General features: G+C 37.1%; 1 protein-coding gene across 1 annotated transcript in view; it reads right to left on the minus strand.

Annotated features, from left to right (window-relative positions):
* DACH2 (dachshund family transcription factor 2) overlaps window positions 1-24,855 on the minus strand; it is a 389,866-nt gene that overhangs the window by 58,457 nt on the left and 306,554 nt on the right. Inside the window, exons 6-7 of the mRNA XM_054566642.1 lie at window positions 16,098-16,270; window positions 1,651-1,786 (exon numbers count right to left, since the gene is read on the minus strand). Of these exons, the coding sequence (XP_054422617.1) occupies window positions 1,651-1,786; window positions 16,098-16,270 (309 nt within the window). The remainder of the gene's footprint in view (window positions 1-1,650; window positions 1,787-16,097; window positions 16,271-24,855) is intronic.

Below are 24,855 nucleotides of genomic sequence, written 5' to 3' on the forward strand. Positions count from 1 at the left end.
TATATTCTCTTGGAAATAGAGGTGTAAGACACCATTGTCTTAGCTTCGAGTTACTATCACGGAGGGCATTTCCTCACGTGCTCTGTGTTGCATCAGCACTCAATAAATAATTCTCTCCTCTTCCTCCCTTCTGGGGCACTCATCCAAATAAAGAATATCTCCACAGAAGAACACGTGTTTTGGTTTCCTGACTCATCAGCATTTCTCTTGCTCAGGCTCTGTGCTATCAGTGGCATACAATGTTGTAATGAACAGGTAGTCTGTGTCCACAGAACGGTAGAGCTCGAACACCGCTATCCACCCATCCAGGAATTAAACTTACTTAGGGCCACTGGTCTCAAGTTGTAGCTCAGCAGTCCTTAAATCTGGCTACACAATAAAATCTAAGCTGATACTGAGAAGCAAAACAAAACACTGCTGTCGGGCACTATTCCAGACTCTTAGCATCAGCCTGAGCGTCCAGATTTGTAAATGCTCCACAGCTGATCATAATGCGGAGCCAGATTTGAGACCCGCTGAGCTTACTATGACGCTAAAAGCCGTAACAATATGTAATGCGGACAGGCTAAGTAAGGGAGACTTGGATGAATTTCCACAAGAAGGAAATCACATTCGCCCTTCTGCAGCAGAAATTCAGAATCTAACACCTTGCCTAATCCCTTAATTCCTCTCCTCTCCCCATCCCCTCACCATAAAAAAAAAACCCCAAACTACATTAGTTTGAAGAGGCTTGAAGTGATCATAGTTGCGAAGTATAAAAATTTACAGCTCCAGTAAAGAATGTTCCTGCAGTTCCACTAAAAGAAGAGCAGAACTTGTGTTCCTTAAGATACTCGGGAAATTGGGTTGTGAAGGTATAGAATATTAACAAAGGCTTTGCCTAGCTCACATAGTTCGTAATTCTATACTAAATTGAAATTTGTTACAACTGGATGAATGTAAAGCCACAGAGAAAAAGTGTTTTTTCCCTCCCATTTCCTTAGCACTTTACACTTCTGAAGTGTTTTTCCACGTCTTATTTCATTTGACCTCACAAAAATCCAGCATATTAGGCAGGACAGTAATTACTCTTATATTAGCTGAAGAAACTGGTAGTGGTTAAGTGACATTCTGGAGATACTCTGGCTAGTTGGCACCAGAATTTGGGCTACATTCAAGTTTCCAATATGTCTCATCCCTAGCAGTAACATAGTATTTCTGAAATTGGGTCTACAGTGTAATAGTTTGAGACAATGAAAAAATAAATGTAGGGCAAAGCATATCAAATATTGGTGATCCAAATTGTGAGATTGTAACAAATCATATATTGATTCACTTTTTAATCACTCAAATGATCAACTGCCTAAAGGGTATTTTATCCTCCATGTTAAACGGTAACATGTTGAACTAGTATATACTCTACAAAAACGCCATCGCATTATTCCCATGATATCCAATGATACAGTAAGTGAAGAGAACCGCTACCACTTTAAGTTTCATTTTGTTATTCATATTGCTTCAGCAATTAAAAGAAAAGGTCACTTCCAAAAGCCATGTGCATACTAAAGAGGCCTCAGCAAGTCCAGCTGCCTCCCCGCCCCGCCCCTATTGCCTAAGGAAGGGTTTCCCGAGTGAGTAGCTTCAAGGTCCTCCTTGCAGGTGAATACTCACCCATCCTGTCTGAATGGGGATCCATCTGAGAGGGCGAGCTGGACACGCTGCTGCTTGGGTGGGAGGAAGTCTGGCTCCCCGGGCGATGACTCTCTTCCAGAGACGGAGCAGGCGAAGGACTCTCCGGGATCCGTTCCTAACACGGAAGAAAACACAAGAGATTTTCCTGGTGGCCGAACGCAGACCATTGGAAAAGCTGACCTCTCGCTTATCCTGAAAGCACGCACAGCCACAATACCTGGCCTTAAACACATTATCTTTCGACAAAGGCATTTTGTTGCTGTTGTTTTTGTGAAATGAACGGAATTATCATGAGAGTTGCGGAAGAGAAGGCAGTCAGAGCGCTCAGCGCCGTGAAAGACACGTGGTAGAGGCTCAGGAAGAGTCAGTTTCCATTTCCGTTCCTAGAATACGCGTAAAGGATTATAAAGCCACATGCATGGTGAAGTTTACTGTTGTCACTAAGCTCTTAGATTGATATAAAGTTCTTGCCAAGGTCTGCGGGGGGGAGGGTCCTACCCTCGACGTAAGAAGCAGATTTCCCCAAGTTAAATGCTTGAGAACTCTGGAATGAAACTCACAAATACAGGTTTAGTCTTTCTGCACAAAATATGGATTTAATATAGCTGCAATCTATTAGACCTTAAGAATTTATGTTAACTTCTGACAACGACACGGTTTGGTAGTCACAGGTAAAAATGGGTTTTCCAAATGAACACTAAGAGCTATCAATATCAATTCCTTAGTAGATGTATTGTTTAGATTTTTTAGTTTCAAATAATGAATCTGAATAAAAATAAAATATTTTCTATACGGCTATGGTAACTGTTATGGCTTTCAAGACATCTTAATTATGAATATTGCTACAAACGTCTGAGGTTGTTCACTCTGTTTATACGTCATAGATTTATGAATAAATCTGACAACCATTCAGTTAATTTGATGAATAAAAGAACCAAATTGCGGTATTTATGCACATATGCAATAAATGTGATTGGGAGATAGATATGTCAGGACAGAGAATGTTTTTTCTATAAAATATTTAATTCATCCATAATACATTTCTTAAATATTCTGTCTAATGACCTGTAATTACAACATCAGCGTGCTAATCCTCATAATATTAAGAATTAGTTTCTCAAATATGTTCTTGTCCATTTTCACACTGACTTTTGTGTGAGTGACCCAAAATGTATACATCCCCTAAAGAAAAACTGTTTAATGCAAAAGCTATAGCATGAGAATTAAAGGTTATTATTTCATTAGTTGAAGTTAACATTTGGCGCCGTCTGTCATTGCAGCGAGCGGAATAATGGCCCCCGCCACAAGATGTCCAGTCTGCGTCCTAATAGCTGGAACCTGTGCATCTATCACTTCCCATGGCAAAATGAACTTTTCAGATGTGACGGAGAATGTTGAGGTAGAGAAATTACACTGAGTTATCTTGAAAGAAGAAAGGGAAGGTCAGAGGGAGCAATGATTATGAAGAGCGATAAGAGAGATGCAAAGTTGCTGGCTTTGAGGAAGGGAATCGCAAGCCAAGAAATATGAGTGGCCTAGAAGCCGAAAAAGGCAAGAAAACAGGTTCCCCTTCCCACCCTGCCGCTGGAAGCTACAGAAAGAATTACAGGTCTGCCGACACCTTGATTTTAGCTCGGGGATACCGGTGTCAGGCATCTGCCCTGCAGAACTGTAAGATAAGAAATGTGCATTGTTTGAAGCCACTAAATTTGTCACCAAAGCAATAAAAAAAACTAATATAGTTGTCAATGAAGAATGTTCATTTTTAAAAGGTTTTTATATTGCTGTTTGGCACTTAACATTTGATACTTTTCGTGAAATAAATAGTAGACTTTGAGTATATTAGCTGCGGTATTACATGCTAATGAAATACTGGTACAGGAGTCCCATTACCCTCAATTTCACTTTCTGAGGTTTCAGTTACCCATGGGCAACTGTAGTCGAAAAACATCAAATGGAAAATTCCAGAAACAAACAGTTCATAAGTATTACATTGTGTGCCATTGTGAGTAGTGTGATAACCTCTCGCTGTCTCATTCTGTCGAGCCTGGGACTTGAATTACGCCTTTGTCCAGTGGGTCCACCCTGTATGTGCTACTCTCCTGCTAGTCAGTCACTCAGTAGCTAAGTGATCATATTTACTAACATGGTACCACACTGCTTGTGTTCAAGAAACTCTTATTTTATTAATATTGCCATATTTTCACAACTTTCATTATAGTATATTATTATAATTGTTCTATATTATTATTAGTTATTGGTATTACGCTCTTACAGTACCTAACTTATAAATGAAACATTCTCACATGTATGTATGCATAGGAAAAATATATAGTATATGTAGGGTCCATGTCAGGCATCCACCGGGGGCCTTGGCATGTAAGCCCCATGGATAAGGGAGGGCTACTGTAACTGTAAATGCATGTTACACATGAAAGTCTCTATAGCTTGTCATGCTTCAAACACAAATTTTAAAGGTAGAGAATATACATTTCACTTATTCTTAGTATACAGACAAATATCACTGTGCACACAGGGTAAAATCAAAAGAAACATATAAACAAAACAGAACATAAGAATCAAGTTCTTCTTTAAAATAATCCAGAATAGACAACCCATGGACATGGACAATTGGGGGGGATTGCCTGCGGGAGTGGGGGGGACGGGGTGGGGGTGAGCAATGGGGAAAAAGGCAGGACAACCATAACTGAGCACCAATACAAAATAAAAATTATTATACTGGTATTTTGGAGGAATGGTGTGTGGATGCACAGAGACATACAGACAGCCGTTATACCTCTTTCTTTTACTTTGTGAAAAGTCTAGTTTGGCAGTTGTCAAATTCAACCTAAACTGACATGATTAAAAATAGATTATCTAAATAGTATGCGTACACACCCATCCACACACACATCCCCCAAAGCAAGTAATTTCATATGTGAAATAAATTTTTTTCCTTTCGCTGCTGTGTATAGTCTCAATTATCCTACGCCAAAATATGTGCATAAACTGTAGGGCATTTAGTATTTGTCTTTGAAGTGTAACACTGGAAATTGGCTGAAAAATTATGTAATTCAATGAACTACATTTATCTCTAATGGACCTGAATGAATGGATAGGGACAAAGGATAGTGCTTACTGAGCAAAACTAGAGCAGAACAAACAAAATCAACGTGGGCAACAGGAATCATACACACAGCAATATGTGCTGCCATAAAAATGGAAAATTTTTGAGTGATTCATAAAGTTGATGGTTCGAAAAACCAAAAGAATCCAACTGACAATGATCCTTGCTCTTGCCTCCCGTGAGTCATAAAAAAAAAAGAAAGCTCATTTTTAATTTTTTAAACACATTGGAAGAACATCTACATAAATAGAAAATTCTATGGCTAATGAGAAATATACGATGTGACAAAGAGGGATCCCCCAAAATAATAAACATCAGCATATGGTAAAATAATATAAATGCAAATAATTTACTCTTACATTCCTTTGACATTTCCAACAGCATAGTAGATGAAAAAGTAAACAGCTTTGAGAACACGATTCAGAGTGGCAGTAACATTTTGCATGAAGTAAGATCTCTGCTTTAAAATGTTGTAAGCTGTACTTTCCAAATCCAAGCAAGGTTCAGCTCATGGCTATTGTTTTCCTAACGTATCGCAAAGGTCAGCCTTTTTTTTTACCACGTAAACCATAAGAATTACGGGAATGTAGACTGATCTAGCCACTGTGGAAACCAGTATGGACTTTCCTCAAAACACTAAAAATGAAACTGCCTTTTGACTCAGCGATTCTACTGCTAGGAATATGCCCTAAGGATCCCAAATCACCAATTCAAAAGAACTTATGCACCTCCATGTTCATAGTGGCACAATTTATATTAGCCAAGTGCTAGAAACAGCCTAAGCATCCATCAGTAAACGAGTAGATCCAAAAACTTTGGTACATTTACACAATAGACTATTATGCAGCAGAAAGAAAGAAGGAGCTCCTACCCTTTCATGACAGCATGGATGGAGCTGGAGAGCATTATGCTCAGCAAAATAAGCCAGGCAGCAAAAGGCAAATACCATGTTATCTCACCTATAAGTGGAACCTAATGAAAAAAACAACAAACAAGTGACCAAAGTAGAACCAGAGACATGGAAATAAAGAACAAACGGACAGTGACCAGAAGGGAGAGGGGAGGGGGCGAAGGGAGAAAGAAGGGGAAGGGTCTAATGAAGGAACATGTGTCAAGGTCCCGTGAACATGGACAACAGAGTAGGGCTTGCCTGTGAAAGCGGCGGGTGGCCGGGGCAGGGGACAGCAGCAGGGGAAAAATTGGGACAACTGTAACTGGACCACAATGAAAAAATCAGCAAAAAAAAAAAAAAAAAAGAATTAGATGGGTTTTTATAATTCTGTGTAGAACCGGTAAAGTGTAGCTTCTAAAATAATGAAAAGTTCTATGAACATTTTCTTCTTTACAAGTAAACAAATCCATTTTTCAGCCCCGTAATCAGTATGCATCTCTTCAGCTACTTAACTGTAATGTGCTTCGGTTCATTAGGTGGCTACTGTGGTGTCCTGGCCTAGTTAACATTTCACAGCAAGTTAATCTCTTCTATCACGAACGCGAACACAAGTGATAATGTCCTCGTTATTTGCCAAGTACAGGGTTAACAGTACTTGCGACAAATCAATAACAGAATTTAAAAAGGAAAATTGCAAATCCAGGGATGGGAAGAAGTCCATTTACAGTTGTTCACGTGAAAAATAATACAATAATTAATAAACACTACAAGAGCAAACTGCTTCGCGTTTCTCACAACTGTAAACCTACCTTTGCCAACCGCTGGGGAAAACTCCAATCATTTCTACTTACTGATGACTTCATTTTATTTGGCATTTATGACTTTTACAACCCTGTCAGTCTGCATGTATTTCATCCACACCCCCATCAAAAACAGCTAGAGCTCATCTGAAACATAGCGGAGATTTTCTCCAGATTCCAAGTAGCAGAGGAGGGAGATTTCCAAATTGACACACACTTGCTCAATCAAATCCCCATTTCCTCCTGAAGTTATTAAAATTATCTGCAATGAGAGCTCAGATTCTAGCATACACTTATATAGCTCAAGGCTCATGCCTGGAAAAAAAACAGGTGTTCTAGAAATTGTTATCAATCAGTACACGCTATGTACGCTTCTACCATGCTAGTTCCTTTGGCAAATGGTCAAAGGAGATGTTCATCATATCAAATAGTTTTAAAGTACAGTCAATGCTTAGAAAATTCAGTTTTATTCAAGGATGAACAGAGTCGATTTGGTTTAAGATTAAGCTTCCTGGCACTAAAGTATCAACTCACGGAGCTCCTTTATTTCATCTCAGTAAATTCCTTTAGATCCTTAGTAAACACAGAATTTATGAAGTACTAATACAATCATATTAAACATGTGTTTATATGTATGTCCACATATGCAGGGTCCTTTTCATAGCTACCATCACAATAATAAATTGTTGCCTCCGATATTTTATTATATCGATTTTTTCAAGCACTCAGTAGTATTATGTAATACATAATTTGTCCTCTTATTTTTATTTAATTGGGATTCAACTCTCACTCTTCCAAATGTTAATCTATTAATGAGTTCCTCAAGGATTTAATGGCATTTTGCTGCTGAGGAGTGGCTTTGGGAAGTTTATGTGGATGCTAGCTATATTATTCATGCACTTGTCTTGGTATTTCATATTTAATTGATGTGTTCCTTCTGTACTGTCACCAGAGCTCTGCAGAAACAGAGCACACTGTATCCTGACAGACTTTAATAATAAAATCAGGGACAGGAAAATGAAAATGTGTTCATTATTGCTGCTAACTTGTTTTACGGCTAAATCCGAGGAAGAATTTGACGTCCAAGTTTGGTATCTCCAAATACTGTTGGAAGCATGACACTTCGCAGATCTTTATGAATCGGTTTAAGAGTGAGTCCGTGTTCCACGATTTACAATTGTACAATGTTCAAGTGAACTTAGGTGGGCATGGTAGCGTTCTCATCACTTGAGAAGAAACTGGTACATTGGAGATGCCAGTGAACATGTAACCATGAAAGACTCCAAAACCATAGGCTTACTCTGTCTGTGACCTACGGCCTCTTCAAGGTGGCCAACTTGTTCTGGAAGAGGGTTAAGGGAATACGGCATAGTATTTGCTCATAGCATGTAAATGCCCTCAAATGGAAGAATGAATGGTTCAATTACATTGTGGACTTGAACACACACACACACACACACACACACACACACACACACACACCCCTGATTCTCCCTCAGTGCATCTTCCTCACATGCTTTAAAAGATAACAATAGCTTTGTTTTTCACTAGAGCATTTAGAATAAGACTCAACTAGTGATTTTTCAGTGAACTTGAATTATCAAATTAAAATCCTCTCTGCGTTGACTTAATTTTAATACCAGATGTTCACATGCTAATGCCACTGCCTTGTGACCGTTTCCTATCAATTCATTAATTGCCAGCTGCTCAGGCAAACAAAAAACACAGCTAATCAGATGGTGTGGAGGAACAGCCAAATAGCAACTTCCTTCTTACATTTCTTAAATTCGTTACCAGAGAAAACTGTGGCCCACTGGTATTACAAAGTTTTCCACAAATACAGAAAAAACGTTGTATTATGTGATACTTAAATGTCAAATAGGAAACAGCCTTTCATACCAGTTGGGTATTTTAACTCTTTTGTTCTCAGGATGGTGCCCATGCAGTGGTAAAACTAAAGAATGTATAGCCTTGCCAGCCTGATGATCGTAATGCAAATTCTAATTCATCTTATAGCTCTATCAGTTATTAGCAGCAAATGCTAATAGCTCAGCCAGAACTGCAGACTGTGCCTGGTGTAATGATGTCCTCTAACTAGGTTCTGGCCAAGCAAAAGCAAAGCAAACAAAAAAACAAAAACAGAAAAACATTTGCTTGTAACTTGTAATGCCTTTTCAAGTTTTGTAATCAGTCCACATCACTAATGATCATTTATATTGGAAACACTCCCCAAAGTTTAATATCCAGTGAATCGTTACACTTTCATTCATTCACGCAACCAACACTTAACGAAGGCCTAATACACCCGTGGGAGATGGAAGGAAAGCCTATGGGTGTTTTCAAATGGCCTAAAGATGCTCATACTTCAAACTAAAGACAAAATAATCCGCATGTAAGCATTCAAAGATAATTTAGAACAAAATTCAAATCCGATCAATTTTCGTAATAGGATAGGAGCCCATTTCCAGTTCCCCCACTGGGTCCCTGATTCTTCTTTAGGGGCAATGAGATCAAAGCAGCCATTACGGGTACACAGATACTCTCTAGAAGGCGGGCCCAATACCTGTAGATGCGTCCAATGGTGCAGGAACTCCTGGTCCTGGTACTAAGAGGTCACACAGAGGAATGTACGGAGGAGAAGTTACTTCTTTCTCAGGCCAGCTCTTGACTCTGATACTGGTTTCTACTTATTAGTATTTCTATATGGATTCTTGAGTGGAAAACATAAAACAATACTAGTTTATATACACGGAGTATTTACTAGATGCTACACAGTGCTCACATTTAGTCTCACATGAACACTATAAGGTGGGTGCAATGGTTATCACCATTTCCTTGTGAGATGAGGCAAACTTGGAGATACAGGTAGGTTTATTTATTTGCTAAAAGTAAATAATTATAGCCAAGTGATGAAACCAGGACTCATAAACAGGCAGGTCCCCTGACCTCACAGTCTATGTTGTTACTCATTACGACAATGAAATCTGTTTTTTAATGTATCTTATTTAACTAACAAACGTGGTGGCTCTGGCCAGAAACAGTGTATAATTCTAGAAATTCTTTTGGGAGTGGGGATTATATCATTCCATTCTTGTGTTTTTGATAAAGTAATGGAACACAGTCCTTCCCACATATTAAACCTTTGCCGAATCTATAGATTCTATGATCTTGCTCTTTGTTTTCTAACAGAAAATTATGATAATTAATGAAAAAGTCAGCCAATATTCAACAATAACGATCTTTGTGGCCAACTGCAAGGCTAATTGGAATATGCTTCCTGATTTTTAAATCTGTGTATTATCCTTTTTCTACAAAAATTATTAGTGATTCTCGACTTTTCACCTACCCTAATTAATGATCTAGAATACGTCTTCCCTACAAAATTTTCAACAAGAAGGGAAATGTTCTATTCTCATGCTGTATAGTAGTCACCAGAAACGTGTGACTACTGAGCACTTGAAATGTGGCTGGTTGCCACTGAGGAACTGAAGTGCTTATTTTCTTTCATTAATTTAAATCAAAAAAGCCACATGTGGCTAGCGGCGACCATATGGAACAGCATGGTCGCAATAGGTCTGTTCTGTGTACCTAAGATTCATTGTTAATTCTTTACATCCATGGCAGTAGGGAAATTGATTCACATATAAGCAGATACACAATTTCTTTAAAATCCTAAGCTCCTAAAAGGCACATCGCTTCTCAAAGCCCTAAAAATCTATGGTTTTCTGTCCTCCTTTTAAAAAGAAAGTAAAAACAGAAGAGCCAGCCAGGCCCATTCGTAAAGTGTTAGCTTTCATTCTTTAAGGGCATTTACAGGGATCAACACTTCTAACGAGCAAACTTTTTCCACAATGGGGTAGAAATATTAATAGAAAATGCAATTATACCCATTCCAGTTTGACATCAGCGTATGTGAAGGTAGTATAATTTCAATTGGAAAACGAACTGCTTACTGAATGTTCATTTTTATAGAGATTTCTCAAACTATTACCTCACGTTATGATTTCTTGATGAAATGAAAATTAGTAGATAAACTGGTTTGAGAAGCTTTTGTTTCTTTTGTTAATGGATATGTGGGGAGATTGACATGCCGAGTAGAACTTGAAAAACATTTCATAGTTCATATAATGCTTTAAAAGGAGAGCGTAGGCTCGGAGCCCATGCGAACTAGGGCCAATTTTTAAGTGTTCAGTAACATTGTCAGTCAGGGATTAAACTGTCGGTACCTTGAAATCAGTCACAGTAGAAATGCAAACGCCACAGAAATTGGCAAGTGTTATAAATCAGAGGGTTTTATTTCTTTTTAATTATGTTTTGTTTTGTTTTTGGAGAGCTGGTTTACCAGCACACCATTGGCTACTGACTCAAGTATAAATCTAAAACCATAAACAGTTAAGTGCGTTACGGGAATCAGTTTTTTATGCCATTCTAGTGCTCAACAGTATCTGATTAGGCAAATGTTAAGTTTGTGAATAAGTACATTAAGTTCTGTATTCGTGTCAATCTATGAAGATTTGAACAAACACAACTAGATTGCCACATTATAAAAATCCATATCATGTGAAATTAAGAGGCAATTACAGTTATCTGCATCCCACACCATTCTTTTTTAAAAACCTGAAAAGTTAGAGACAAACATAGCACACTAATAACTCATCTATCAGTAATACTTTACACAGAGAACACAGAAAAATTTACATCACTAGATGTAGTTACGATTCCTGTCATGACTCAGGAATTCTGGTCTCATAGAGGATACCGGCAACGGTATGTTTTCAAAATACTATACATAAGGTCATTTTGTCTACTTAAATTTGTAATCAAGAATTGTATAACTATTAATTCTGTTCTTCTATCCTCATTATAAAAACCATCTGACGCATAATAGGGACTCCATCAAAGAAAAACAAAAAGTAGGGATGGATACAGAAACTCTTTAAACCAGACATAGGTGGCCTCTCCTGATTCAATTACTTGTTAAAAAGTATATGCTTACTCACACATGCCAAATCGGCTTACCTGAATTAAAATGAGGAGTCCACACAGTTTAGAGATTAGCCTAACCAGTTTTTTGATATAGACTCAATTAGAAGATATACAAACATAGAGACAAAGTATAAAGGAAGTGAGATCTATTTTGGAAAAAGGAAACTCTTAGCAGAAAAATATTACAACAGTTGCTCCCATATCCTTTCATCAGAAATGCTAAGTGCTGAAAATTAATTATGGCTCATATCACCGGTCATTCACTAACTTGATATCCCGTTTACCATATAGTCTGCCTATTCGAAGCACGCAGCGCAAGGCCGGCTTCCAACGGAAATTGTCCTGACAGCGCATGATCAGCAGTAAGTCACAAGCATCATTTTAACACAAATAATGCTGAAGAAGAGAAACAGGTACTTTTGAAGTGCTCTGAAACCTTGTGCCAATACCACAATGTGCTGTTCCTTTCACTTCCAGAGACTTTTTAAAATAATGTGGCAAAAAAAGAAAACGTGTATTTGAAAGCAAAAAAAAAAAAAAAAAAAAAAGGGTATGCAAACAATAAGAATATAATCAATAAATTTGTTACCACCTTCTGTGAATTTTTATAAAATTTTTTTTTTGGTAATGTGTCCTAATCCTTGACTGTGTATTTCAAGGTTTGGGTTTTGTTTTGCTTTGTTTTTTCATTTCTGAAACTTTACTTTTTTCATATTGGAAGATTTTATTTGTACGAATGTTTCTTTAAAATTTTTTTTAGTATTTTTTCCATTATTATTTATCCTCCTTACACTCTCTTCCCCCTGTGCCCACCCCCCTACCACCACCTGCCCGATTTAGGTTTGTTTTCCTGCTGCTGTGTTTTATCTATTTATTTAGTTAATTATTGTTTAAGTACAGTTGTCCCCATTTCTCCCCCACCTCCCACACCCCTCCCTCGATCCTCCCCTGTTGTGCTTGTCTGTGGGCCCTTTATCCGTGTTCCTTGACTTGGCCCCTCCCCTTCCATCCTCCATTATCCCCTCCCCCATCCCCTCTGGTCCCTGTCAGTCTGTTCTTTATTTCTATGTCTCTGGTTGTATTTTTGCTCACTTGTTTGTTTTGTTGATTAGGTTCCACTTAATTGCAGAAAGCAGGGATATAGAATGGAAATACTGACAGTCCTTTCACTAGAGAGACGCCAGCCTAGATGACACCAAAATCACATTATATTGCCTATGCAACAGATTGTCTGTCTTCCCAAAATGTCTATGTTCAAACTCTAATACTTCATGTGATGGTATTTGGTGATGAGGCTTTGAGTGATAACTCAGTTGTGATGGTAGAGCCATCATGGCAGAATTAGTGTCTTTATAAGAAGAGACAAAAAGCTATTGCTTCCTCTCTTTCTCTTTGCCATGTGAGGACACGGTGAGAAGGCAGCCAACTACAAACCAAGGAGAGAGAGCTCTCACCAGGAATGGAATCAGCAGGCGCCTTAACCTTGGACTCCCCAGCCTTCAAAACTGTGGGAAATTAATCTCTCTTGTTTAAGCCATCTAGTTTATAACAAAATACCATTCAGCTACATGGATTGGTCAGAAAGAAATAAACTTTCATGACATTTCCTTCTAAATACTAAATGTTCCATTTTCTGATCATTCATATTTTGGAAGAGCAGTGTATCTCTAAACAGTGAATATAAAATATCTGGTGACTTTTAAGTCAAGTGTTTTGGTAAAACAATGCATGATACTAATTTAAAAATGTAAATATCTGGGGTTTCGATGCCCAACCGCTAGGATAAAATATCTGTAAATGTACATTGAAAAAAAATGTGTTTTTGTTTGAATAGTTCCTGTATCCTCCAAGTCGCAGTACATGTAAGGGATTAAGTTCCCTGACACACAAATCTGCCTATAGGATGGGATTCTAATAGATGGAACTTTGAAACTAATTCATGAGAAGCATCCTGAAAGCAAATTTCTTTGGAAATATAGTTCAACATTAACACCCATTTGTCAATTAATTGGAAGATGCTTAATTATAGTATCTCTTGTGAATTACTATCTTAAAACTAATAATGTCACTATTATACAACAGCACCTTAGCTAAAACCCACAAAACTTGGCAACTCTGTTAAAAAGCCTCTCAGTACTCACTTTACAGTTTTTTTCTTTATTTCCCTATCACTGTGTGATGAAAACCTGCTTCTATAGATTTGAAAAGACATTTTATCAAATATATTGTTTTCAACTGATTTTAGTCAGAATAAGCATATGAAAGAAGATTGAATTTTCTTCAGGATAAAATGTTTTTTTTGTGTATCTGGCAGGTCTTAAGCGTGTGATCAAATGTCAACTTTTAAAAAGTAGCATCCAATTTATGTTTGTGAAGGTTCTTCCTTTTTCACACACTTGCATATAAAATAGACAAATCAGTAATACACAAAAATATAGTTATATTGCTTGAATACACTAATGATATTTGAATTATTTGAGAGGAAAACTATCTTTTCCTTTTCATTGCCATCAGCACCAATAACCAAATCCTAGTCATGAGCTGAAAGTTCCATTCAACCGAAATGTAGCCGATTCAGTCCGAGTGAATAGTCATTAAGGAAACTAAATGAATGTTCTTTTGAAAAGCCATAAACATGCCTCTATTGAGCGTATCTTGTCATCATTTCTCAGTTTTGTGTGGGGTCACATATACTTAGTAGCCAGCCAGTTTCAGAAGCATAGGAAACTCCTCCCAGCTTTTAAATAATGTTTGTTGATGATTTTTTTTTCTCATCAACAACTCTGATCCTTGGTTTACACACTAATCACATATTCAAACAGCAGACCTACGATGCACTAGGATAGACTGAGGGTAAGAATTACACTAATACTTAGCCATAGGAATATAGTTTAACACAAATGCATACTCTAGTTTCTCTTCAGATCGTATAACTCTTTCACCTTTTATGAATGTGTCGATTTTTCTTTTCCTTTCCTACAAAGTCGATGTTATACGATTTCTTCATTGTTTTAGAGGTTTCCAACACTGGAAGCTAATTGAGCACAGATGTGCAGAATCTTACATTTCTTCTGCCTTCATGCATCTATTACAATCACATAAACATTGCAAGGCCCCGTTCAAATCTATTGACTGTAATGCCTTCCGTGATCCCGTTGCCTCTCTTCTCCAAGTTCCATACCCGGTGATTCTCAGTAGGTCTTGTCAGTGCAGCTTGCTGAGGTATTCGCTGTTTGCCTCACATTTAGTTTGTGATTCCCGGAAGTCAGGGACTATGTCTTATTTATCGACTTCCCATATTGTCCAACATGACATGTACATATTAAGGATACAACATTTGGTGAATCAAGTAATGAAGAATCCAATAAATGGATTGCTCTGATTAACTATAACTTTTGATCCTTTATGCCTTAACATAATCTCCTCACCCAAAGGAAAAAAATACACTAAAAAGGCTAGTTCACACCCTGGATGGGTGGCTCAGTTTGGTTGGAGCATTGTCTAATGGGCCAAAAGGTTGCAGGTTTGATCCCCAGTCGGGGCGCATATGGGAGGAAACCAATCAATGCTCCAAGGAATAACAATAAGTCGATTTCTCTCTCTCTCTCTCTCTCTTTTTCTTTGTCTCCCTTCTTTCTCTCTAATCAATAAATATATTCTCTGGTGAGTACTGTTTCTAAAAAAGGCTATGTCACGTAATACTTGGAAAGCGGGCAGAGACGCCACGTGCCAAACTAATAGATATAAGAAGGGATTATAAAATATTATTTGTGCCCTGGCTGGTGTGGCTCAGTAGATTGAGTGCCGACCTGCGAATCAAAAGGTTGCTGGTTCGATTCTCAGTCAGCAGTCAGCGTACAGGCCTGGGTTGTGGGCCAGGTCCCCAGGAGGGGACACAAGAGAGGCAACCGCACATGGATGTTTCTCTCCCTATCTCCCTCCCTTCCCCTCTCTAAAAATAAATAAATAAAATCTTTATAAAAAAATAAAAGATTATTTGTTTCATTACCCAGTGGTCACGACATTTTGAAAATTAGTCTTTTTCATCATAATAATGTTCTCAATGATCATATTTACATAAATATTTACTTATTCAGAGTTTTTTTTAACTTCGATTTTACTCACAATTCTCTCCAGACAGCCAGTCACAGAAAAAGGATAGATTAGTACTATGACCTTTATTATGTAGTTGAGGAAACAAGTTCAGTCAGGTTAAATGTCACATCCAAGGTCAAGTCCTGCGCTACAGTAGCCTTCGAAACACCAAACAGATACACAGTGTGTACATTGTTCCACCCCAGCAATGGGAGCAGTTTTTGCACACTTTTTGCTGCCATTAGTCTGGCCACGCCCCCCACACACGGCTCATGATTGAAAGACAGGAAGTTAGTATTAAAGGTGAGAGCTGTCATCATGGAATGAAAACCAAGAGCAGCAATAAAACAAAAAAAAAAAACACCTCAGCAGGCCCAGTCAGAAATCAAATTCATCAATACTGCATGCTAAGCACCTGGGTCAATGAGTTTTCGGTTTAGCCTAAAGAGCCAATAGTATTGCTGATATTTTATCACAATTTATATGTAATTAACACGTTTGTCCTCTTCTGAATCATGATTCTTACCTTTATAACAGAGGCCCCAGCTCTGGAGAGCGGGCTGTGAATCTGGGCTGCAGCAGCCATGTTGGCAATAGTATTTAGATGGTTCATCTGATTCATTGCCATGGCAACTGATGCAGGAGGTAAGCTAACTGGGAGTAGAGGATGAGGCATCATCATAAATGGCAGATCCAGCCCTAAAAGAGACAGTGCATGTCAAATGATTATGTTTGTAAAATTATTTTGACAAGGGGAAATCATATCAAAATCACACGCGAAATTGATGCAATGAAAACAAAATAAAGGTATTCTTGTTGGATTTTTAAAACTCAACTTTATTACATCCTAGTATTTCTTGGGGCAATTAATATTACCTGTGGGATTTAATATTTATAATTCTAAAAATGTTCCCTTCTCACCCTGGCTATTGTGACTGAGTGGATTGAATCATCATCCTATAAACCAAAAGGTCGTGGGTTTGATTCCTGGTCAGGGCTCGTGCATGTGTTACAGGTTCAGTTCCTGGTCGGGGCGTGTACAAGAGGCAACAATCTCAATGTTTCTCTCTCACATCGATGTTTCTCTCCCTCTGTCTCCCTCCCTTCCCCTCTCTCTAAAAGCAATAAGCATGTCCTCCGTGAAGATTAAAATAAATATCCCTTTGGTTAATCCTTTCACCATCTTTCATTCCCAGCAACCCCCCTTTCTGGCAGCTGTCCGTCTGTTCTATGTATCTAGCTTCTCTTGCCATCTTGTTTGGGAGAGGGTGGGGCTGGGTGAGGGCGGGGAAGGGGAGGAAAGTGGGAACAACCGTACCAGCTTAAACAATCAGAAAAAGTAAAAGTTCCTATATCTACATACTATTATTTATCAATAATCCTTGTTCTTGCTCTCACTTCCAAAGCATTTATAAGATGCCCTCCATTTACTCACAAAAACAAGAAAAAATCTTTAAGCCGAACATCATTTTCTTTAATGAAAAGAAGTGACTAGCTTAAATAACCATAGGACTTTACAATGCATTTTAAACTATTGCCTCAACAGTAATCTTGCATTCGTTTGGACAGAAGCCTAGAAACTGGTAATCTTTAACAGATGTTCTAAAACATCCTTGCCTATAATTTTCCTAAATTATTACAGATTATAGAAATTCTATGATGAGCAATGTTTATGTTGGTTCTATACACAATTAACAACTATTAACAACACTCCTTTTTCTTTTTTGCTATCCTCTCATTTTTCCCCCCTCCAACATCACAACAGCAAGCAAACAACAACAGATCTACAGGAAGTATATTCAGAGATTTATCGATCTCATTCCTCAATCAAAAGTAACAGTAATACAAACACTCTAAACACATATATTTGGGACAAAAAAAGGAGGCTGGAATGGAGAAATAATGTTAATTGATTTGAGGTTCATCTCCTGGGTTCAACAGTGATGGTTGAATTAAAGCCATTAACAAAGATAATTCAAAGGCAGCATAATGCAAAAAAAAAAAAATTCTTTGAGATATGAGAGGTCTCATACAACACTAAAGTGAGCATCTCAAAGGAAGTCCTAAATAAAAAACAATCACCAATATTTCTGATAGAAACAGCCACAAAATGTACTGCTATCAGAATTATGCAAAGATGTAAAAATGCTGGAAACTTAAAATCTGCGTGGAATCTCAGCAGAGAAATATGCTCTGTGTTCCACAAGCCTATAAATGAAGTATTTTAAACTATTCTCCCCTCACTTCCCTTAGGACTCACTATCTAGAAATTTTTTTAGGAGCAATCTACCAAAACAAACTTTTCAGTTATGAAACATATCTCGTGTGATTATTAATTTATCAGAGAAGCCTCAAAACTGTGTAAACACCGAATATAAAATAGCCTCCTACATCCCCGTTTAAACTGGAAGTTTATTTTCAGTTAGCCTTCCAAAATTACTTTGATGCATATGCATTTTCTACTTTATCCATCATACAACTCTGCATATAATGATGTCATATCCCATAACATATATTAAACGAATCACTGTTTATCTTTCCTCTAAAACCTTCACTTCATGCTCAATTAATAACAACCATCGGTGAGTTAAATACGCTTCTATAGAAGGCTCTCATTTACCACCAGCCTGAGATAATTAGAGACTTCAATTCTTTGTGTACTCAGTGTTTTGGTAGCAAAGTGATCAAACCGTAGAGGAAAGGTAGCCATAGTGTCTCCCTTTACTACTGAAATGCTTAAATAAGCCTTTATTTCATTGACAATTTCCTGTACAGTGTAATAATTTTTCCTTATTCTCCAAAGATTTTCAGCATCATCCACACACCATCTGGCTGCATCAAGTTATATGCCTAGTTAGAGTCCAACAGACATTCACACTAAACGCAAACTACAAACGGAATTTAACAGCCCATTGACACTTTTCAAATCAAATTCATCCAACATTACAAATGACCACGAAGGACTTAAAAGTTACCCTTTCCGATCATGACTTGTAATAACGAACCGTCCTTGGACTCTAATACCCAATATTCTAAGTTAATATTTACATTACAGGCATTAATATATGCAAAACATGAGCAAATACTGAATTATGTAAGTCAACCTTTTCCCAAAGATGCGAACATTAAATTGAGAGCCATCGATGGTACACATGTCACTCAGTCCCCTGCCAGAAAGTACAAAGGCTTTTTATTAGTATGGTAATGAAAACAAATTTTTAAAAAATTACCAAAACGGCTCAGCCCTTTCCTGCCAACCTCAAGGAGCTCATACAAGCTGCTATAAGCATTGTTTTTTAACGCACCTTGGTATTCTGGCAAGTACTGTACCGTTTATGTAAGTTCCTCACGCCACTTGCTCCTAGCCATACAGGCTCCAAACTTCAGTGAACATTCTAGTCCTCCCTCTGAAGTACCACCCTCTTTCAATTTCCAAGGCACGTTGCCCTCCATAATACCTCGCCATTCCTACACTCAGGCACCAATTCTGTTGTAACTGGTTGCTACTCTACCAGTGACTATTGTTGTTGTTGTTGGTTTGCATTGTTTGAGATACGAGAGGTCTCATACAACGCTAAAGTGAGCATCTCAGAGGAACTCCAACTCCTTTTTTTGTTTTGATACATGATTAATGTAATGGCAAAGATATCTTCATCCCAGGTCGCTAGAGCCTGTAATTGGTGTTTTTAGGCTAATCATATATAAAGTGATTAATGATAAGTAGATAAGGAGCTATATCATATTTGTTACTGTTTTCTACTTATTGTCCTTCTTTGAAGACAAAAGTCATGTCTTCCACACTTTGGTTACATTCTCTGGTGTTAACTGAGCATTTTATATGATTCTTTTTTCTCTTCTGTTATCATATTAATTACACTTATTTAAAAACATTAAGTGGTTGCCATGGAGTTTACAACTTATCTAAGTGCACTTTCAAATAATATTATGGCCCTTCCCTTCTGCTGCTTGTAACGTTGCTGACGTTTATATCACTCATCAGTAAGGTGTGGTCATCCAACACACTGCTGTTATTATTTTGAACATAATTTAATTTGCTAGATTAATTAAGGAAATTATATCTATGTATTGCCCTAGCTGGTGTGGCTCAGTGGATTGAGTACCGGCCTGCGAACCAAAGGGTCGCCGGTTCATTCCCTAAGCGAACACTTGGCTATTGTAAATAATGCTGATAGAAACATGAAGGTGCAGATATGTTTTCAAGTTAGTGTTTTCATTTCCTTTGGATATATTCCCAGAAGTGGAATTGCTGGATCATATGATTGTTCTATTTTAATTTTTTGAGGATCCTCCACAGTGCTTTCCACAGCGGCTGCCCCAGCCTGCATTCCCACCCACAGTGCAAGAAGGTTCCCCTTTCTCCACATCCTCGCCAGCGCTTGGTATCTCATCTTTTTGATGATGGCTATTTTAACAGATTGAGATGATACCTCATTGTGCTTTTAATTTGCATCTTCCTGATGACTAGTAATGTTGACTATCTTTTTTATGTACTCTCATATATCTTTTTGGCACAAATGTCTATTCAGGTCCTTTGCTGATTTTAAAATTAGATTGAGTTGTAGGAATTCTTTATATGTTTTGGCTATTAAGCCCTTATCAGATATATGACTTGCAAATATTTTCCCATTCCATACATTGCTTTTCAATTCATTGATGCTTTCTTCGGCTGTGTGGGAGATTTTTAGTTTTTTGTAGCCCCATTTGTTTGTTTAGTTGCTTGTGCTTTAGGAGTGATTTCCAAAATATTACTACCAACATCCATGCCAAGGACATTTATTCTCTATCTTTTCTTCTAGGAGTTTCATGATTTCAGGTCTTATATTGAAGTTTTTAATCCATTTGGGAATAATTTATATGAGTGGTATAGACTGAGATCAATTTTCAATCTTTTGTATGTGAATATCCAATTTTCCTAACACCATTTATTAAAGAGTCAAATATTAGTTGTGCATACATGCTTGGTTTATTTCTGGGCTCTCAATTCTGTTACATTTGTATTTTTGTCTGTTTATATGCTAGTACCATACTGTTTTGATGACTATAGATTTATGGTATAGCTTGACATGAGGAAGTGTGATGTCTCCTACTTTGTTCTTCTTTCTCAGAATATATTTGGCTATCCGGGTTCTAATTCTGTAATAAAAGCCATTGGAATCTTGATAGGCAGTGCAATGAATCTATAGATAGATTTGGGTAGCATTGTCATTTTAATCATGTTAATTTTTCCAAGTAATGAATATAGGATATCTTTCTATTTATTCGTCTTTTTCATTTTGATTCATCAATACTCTGTAGTTTTCAGAGTAGAGATCTTTCATCTTGGTTAATTTTTTTCCTAAGTATTTTATTGTTTTTGATGCTATTATAAATGGGAGTATTCTCTTTAATAGTTCTTTCAGGAAATTTATTTAGTCTATAGAAACTCTACTGATCTTTGTGTGTTAATCTTGTATCCTGCAACTTTGCTGAATTCATTGATAAGTTCTAACAGCTTTTTGGTTGGGTCTTTAGGAATTTTCTATATAAAAAATCATGTCACCTGCAAATAGAAAAAAAAATGTACTTTTCCCTTTCTAATTCTGATACTTTTTATTTGTTTTTCTTGTCTAATAGCTCTAGCTAGGACTTCCAGTACTATGTTGAATAGGAGTGGTGAAAGGGGACACCCTTGTCTTGCTCCTGATCTTAGAAAAAATGCTTTCAACCTTTTACCATTGACTATACCATTGAGCTGTGGGTTTGTCACATACCGCCTTCATTATGCTGTAATTTGTTCCTTCTATGCCTAATTTGTTAAGTGTTAAAATCATGAATACATGTTTAACTTTGCCAAGTGCTTTTTATATATCTATTGAAATGAATTCTTTTCTTTCATTCTATTAAAGTGGTGTGTCACATTGATTTTCATATGTCGAACCATCCTTGTATCCCTTGGATAAATCCCTCTTAATCCTTTCAATGTGATGATGTTTGCTGGTATTTTATTGAAATTTTTTATATGTATCATTATCAGAGATATCAGCCTATAGTTTTTTTTCAAGTAGTGTCCTTTTCTGATATTGATATTAGGATAATGCATGCCTCATAAAAGGAGTTTGGGAATGTTCCCTCCTTTCAATGTTTCAGAACAATTTGAGAATGACTGGTCTTAAATATTTTAAAAATATGTGGTAAAATTAATCAACAAGGCTATCTGGTCCTGGGTTTTTGTTAATTGGGAGATTTTTTTTATTACTATTCAACATCCTTACCAGTAATGTGGTTTAGTCAGATTTTCTATTTCTTCCTGATTCAGACTTTGTAAGTTGTAAATATACCTTCATTTATTCCTTCTCTAACACTCTTCCTCTCTTTACGTAGATCCAAGTTTCTGACTTATATTATTTTCCTTCTCTCTGAAGACCTTCTTTGAATATTTCTCACAGGGCTAACCAGCTGGTACAGTTACAAATTCCCTCAACTTCTGCTTGCTGAAAACTTTTGTTTGCTGAGTATGTCTTTATTTCTTCACTTTTAAAAATAAATTTCCCTAGATCCAGAATTTTAGGTTGGTGGGTAGTTTTTCTTTCAATTCTAAACATTTTATATCACTTTATTCTTGCTTATCTGGCTTCTGAAGATGATTACCATGTAATCCTTATCTTTGTTTTTGTATGGGTAAGGAGGGATTTGTTCCCTTGTTTCAAGATATTCTCTTTGCTTTTGGTTTTCCAGTTTGAGTAGGACCTGCATAGGAGTGGAATGCATACATATATATATGTGTGTATGTATATATTAATGCATACATATACATGTATATATATGTATGTATATATTCTTCTTAGTGTTTTCCATTTTGATTATAATATGCATAGAAATGGAATATACATCCTTCTTAGTGTTCTCTGAGTTTCCTTGATTTGTGGTTTGGTGTCTCTCATTAATTTTGGAAATATTTTTAGTCTTGCTACTTTAAATATTTTTTCTGTTACTCTCCGCATTTCTGTTTTTCTGGTAGCCCCATTACATGTTTATGCTTCACCTTTTGTAATTGCCACATAGTTCTTGGATATTCTGTTCTGGTTTTTTTGTTTGTATTTACTCCATGTTTTTGCTTTGTTTTTCAATTTGGGAAGTTTCTATTGACATATCTTCAAGCTCACTAACTACTTCCTTAAGCATGCGTACTGTACTGAAGAGCCCATCAAAAGCATTCTTTGTTGTGTTGGACAATTTTTGATTTCCAAAATTTCCTTTTGATTCTTGGAATTTCCATCTTCCTGCTTACATTTTCAATCTATTCTTGTATATTTTCTACTTTTTCCATTCTGCTTGTATATTAATGACAGCTCTTTCAAATTCTAGGTCTGATCATTCTAAAACACCTGCTGTATCTCATTTTGGTTGTGCTGCTTGCTTTATCTCCTCAGTCTGTGTGAGATTTTTGTCTTTCCCATAACTTTTAATTTTTTTAAAGCCAGTAATAATGTAATGGGGAAAGTTAACTGAGACACACAGGCTTTCAGTGTGAAGTTTACGTTCGTCTGGCTGAGAGTTAATCTGTGTGCCCTGTTTGCTGTCGCTGTTGTGTTAGTAGCTTTAATTTCCTCCCCCCGCCACTGTTGTCTTTCATTTTCCATAGAGAATCCATATTACATAGATCCAAAGGCTTTCAGTTCTTTCCGTTTTAATTCACTGTCTAATACAGAGTCTTACTGTGGCCGTGGTAAAATGTGTTGGGACGGAGAAGCATTCTATAATGTTATGATTCATCTCGGTCACTTGGAAAGCCAGTGTACTTGGGCGGTAACTTTCACAAGTGCTATTTAGCTTTTTTCTCCTTCTTAAGTGAGACAGGAAGACCAGAAGGGACTAAAGTTGAGTAATTCTCTTTCCCCATGAGGACAACTACAAGGGTTGGAACTGTGAAATACAAATATTTCATATCAGTTGCCTCAACTTTAGTATATCCTTTCCCCCAGGTAAGTGAGGCTCTGGTAAAACAGCTCAATAAAACAATCTCTTTCGAGGGAAGGCTTCTGTTAAGAAGAAGGGAACACACCAGGCACGTTTTGATATGGGTACTTTTCCTCTACTCCTGCCAGAAGCACAAAGTGAATTTTCTCAGGCCTTTGCTCAATTGCCCTTTCAATGCATCTACCAGGCCCCAGGTGTGACGCTTGCTCCCGATGTGCTGATTCTCTGTAATTTCCTATCTCTCCAGTTTTGGGGATAGCTGTCCCCAATGAACTCAACCTGAGATGGTTTTAAAACAGTTGTCAATTCCACTTTTGGTCTTGTGAGAAGGACAAGAGTGACAATTTCTAAGCTCTACAGGTCAAACCAGAAGCCTTCTAAATTTCCTTCTTTTACAACATGTCTACCTTTATTAGTTCTTTTTCAATTTCTCATAACACAATATCTATAACTTTCCCAGCAGTCATTTTATTTGCCTTTGCTTAACCAACATTCCGTTTTTATGGGAGATTTTACCCTTGAGATGAAACCTTCTTAAAGTAAAACACCATAACTTATTTTGTATGCTTAATAACTGGTAAATTTCATTAAGATTTGGGACATCGTATTAAAATATCTGAAATTCCTTTGTTGTCTTAATCTTAGAGTTTGGTGAGTGAAAAATAGTCTTAGGAAAAGAAGTAACAGATTTTTATATTTCTTCTCTCAGGTTTCCTGTTTGTAAGAAAAGTAGTATTTTAGTCAAGCAATGTGTAGTTGCAGTTCCTAAAAATATCACGTAAACCAGAACTTGTAGACATTAGCATAGTTTGTTTACAGAGTGATAAGAAGTTATAATTATACAGTACTTACTATGTGCAAGTCATTGCTAATAGCATTTCCTTTATTTTCCTCTCTCACAATAACCTTTATTTTACTTTCCCAGTATCTTCAATGAGCGGGTATGTTTTCATTCCTACTTTGTATTTGTAGACGCTGAGACTTGGGAAAGGTAGGTGACTTCTCCAAAGTCAAAAACTGATATGCAATTCAAAAGATGTGGAACTTAAAGCCCAGTTTACATGACTATAGCCAATATTCTTAACTACTCTGCTACGTGACCTCCCACGCACCTTTACCCTGCTACGTGACCTCTCAACGCATCTCAATTCTATAAACCCTCCACCTTCCCTGGGTTCAGAGTCCAGAGTGCTGCTAAACCCTATCCTTTCCATTAAATCCCTCTTTACCTACACTTCTGACTTAAAATGCTAAAATCCTATTGGGGAGAAACAGACTAGCCGTGATGGCAAAAGGTTTCCATTGGT

Source organism: Pteronotus mesoamericanus, unplaced genomic scaffold (genome assembly GCF_021234165.1).
Source record: "Pteronotus mesoamericanus isolate MK-2021 breed Mesoamerican mustached bat unplaced genomic scaffold, CSHL_Meso_final contig_177, whole genome shotgun sequence".
Classification (NCBI taxonomy): domain Eukaryota; kingdom Metazoa; phylum Chordata; class Mammalia; order Chiroptera; family Mormoopidae; genus Pteronotus; species Pteronotus mesoamericanus.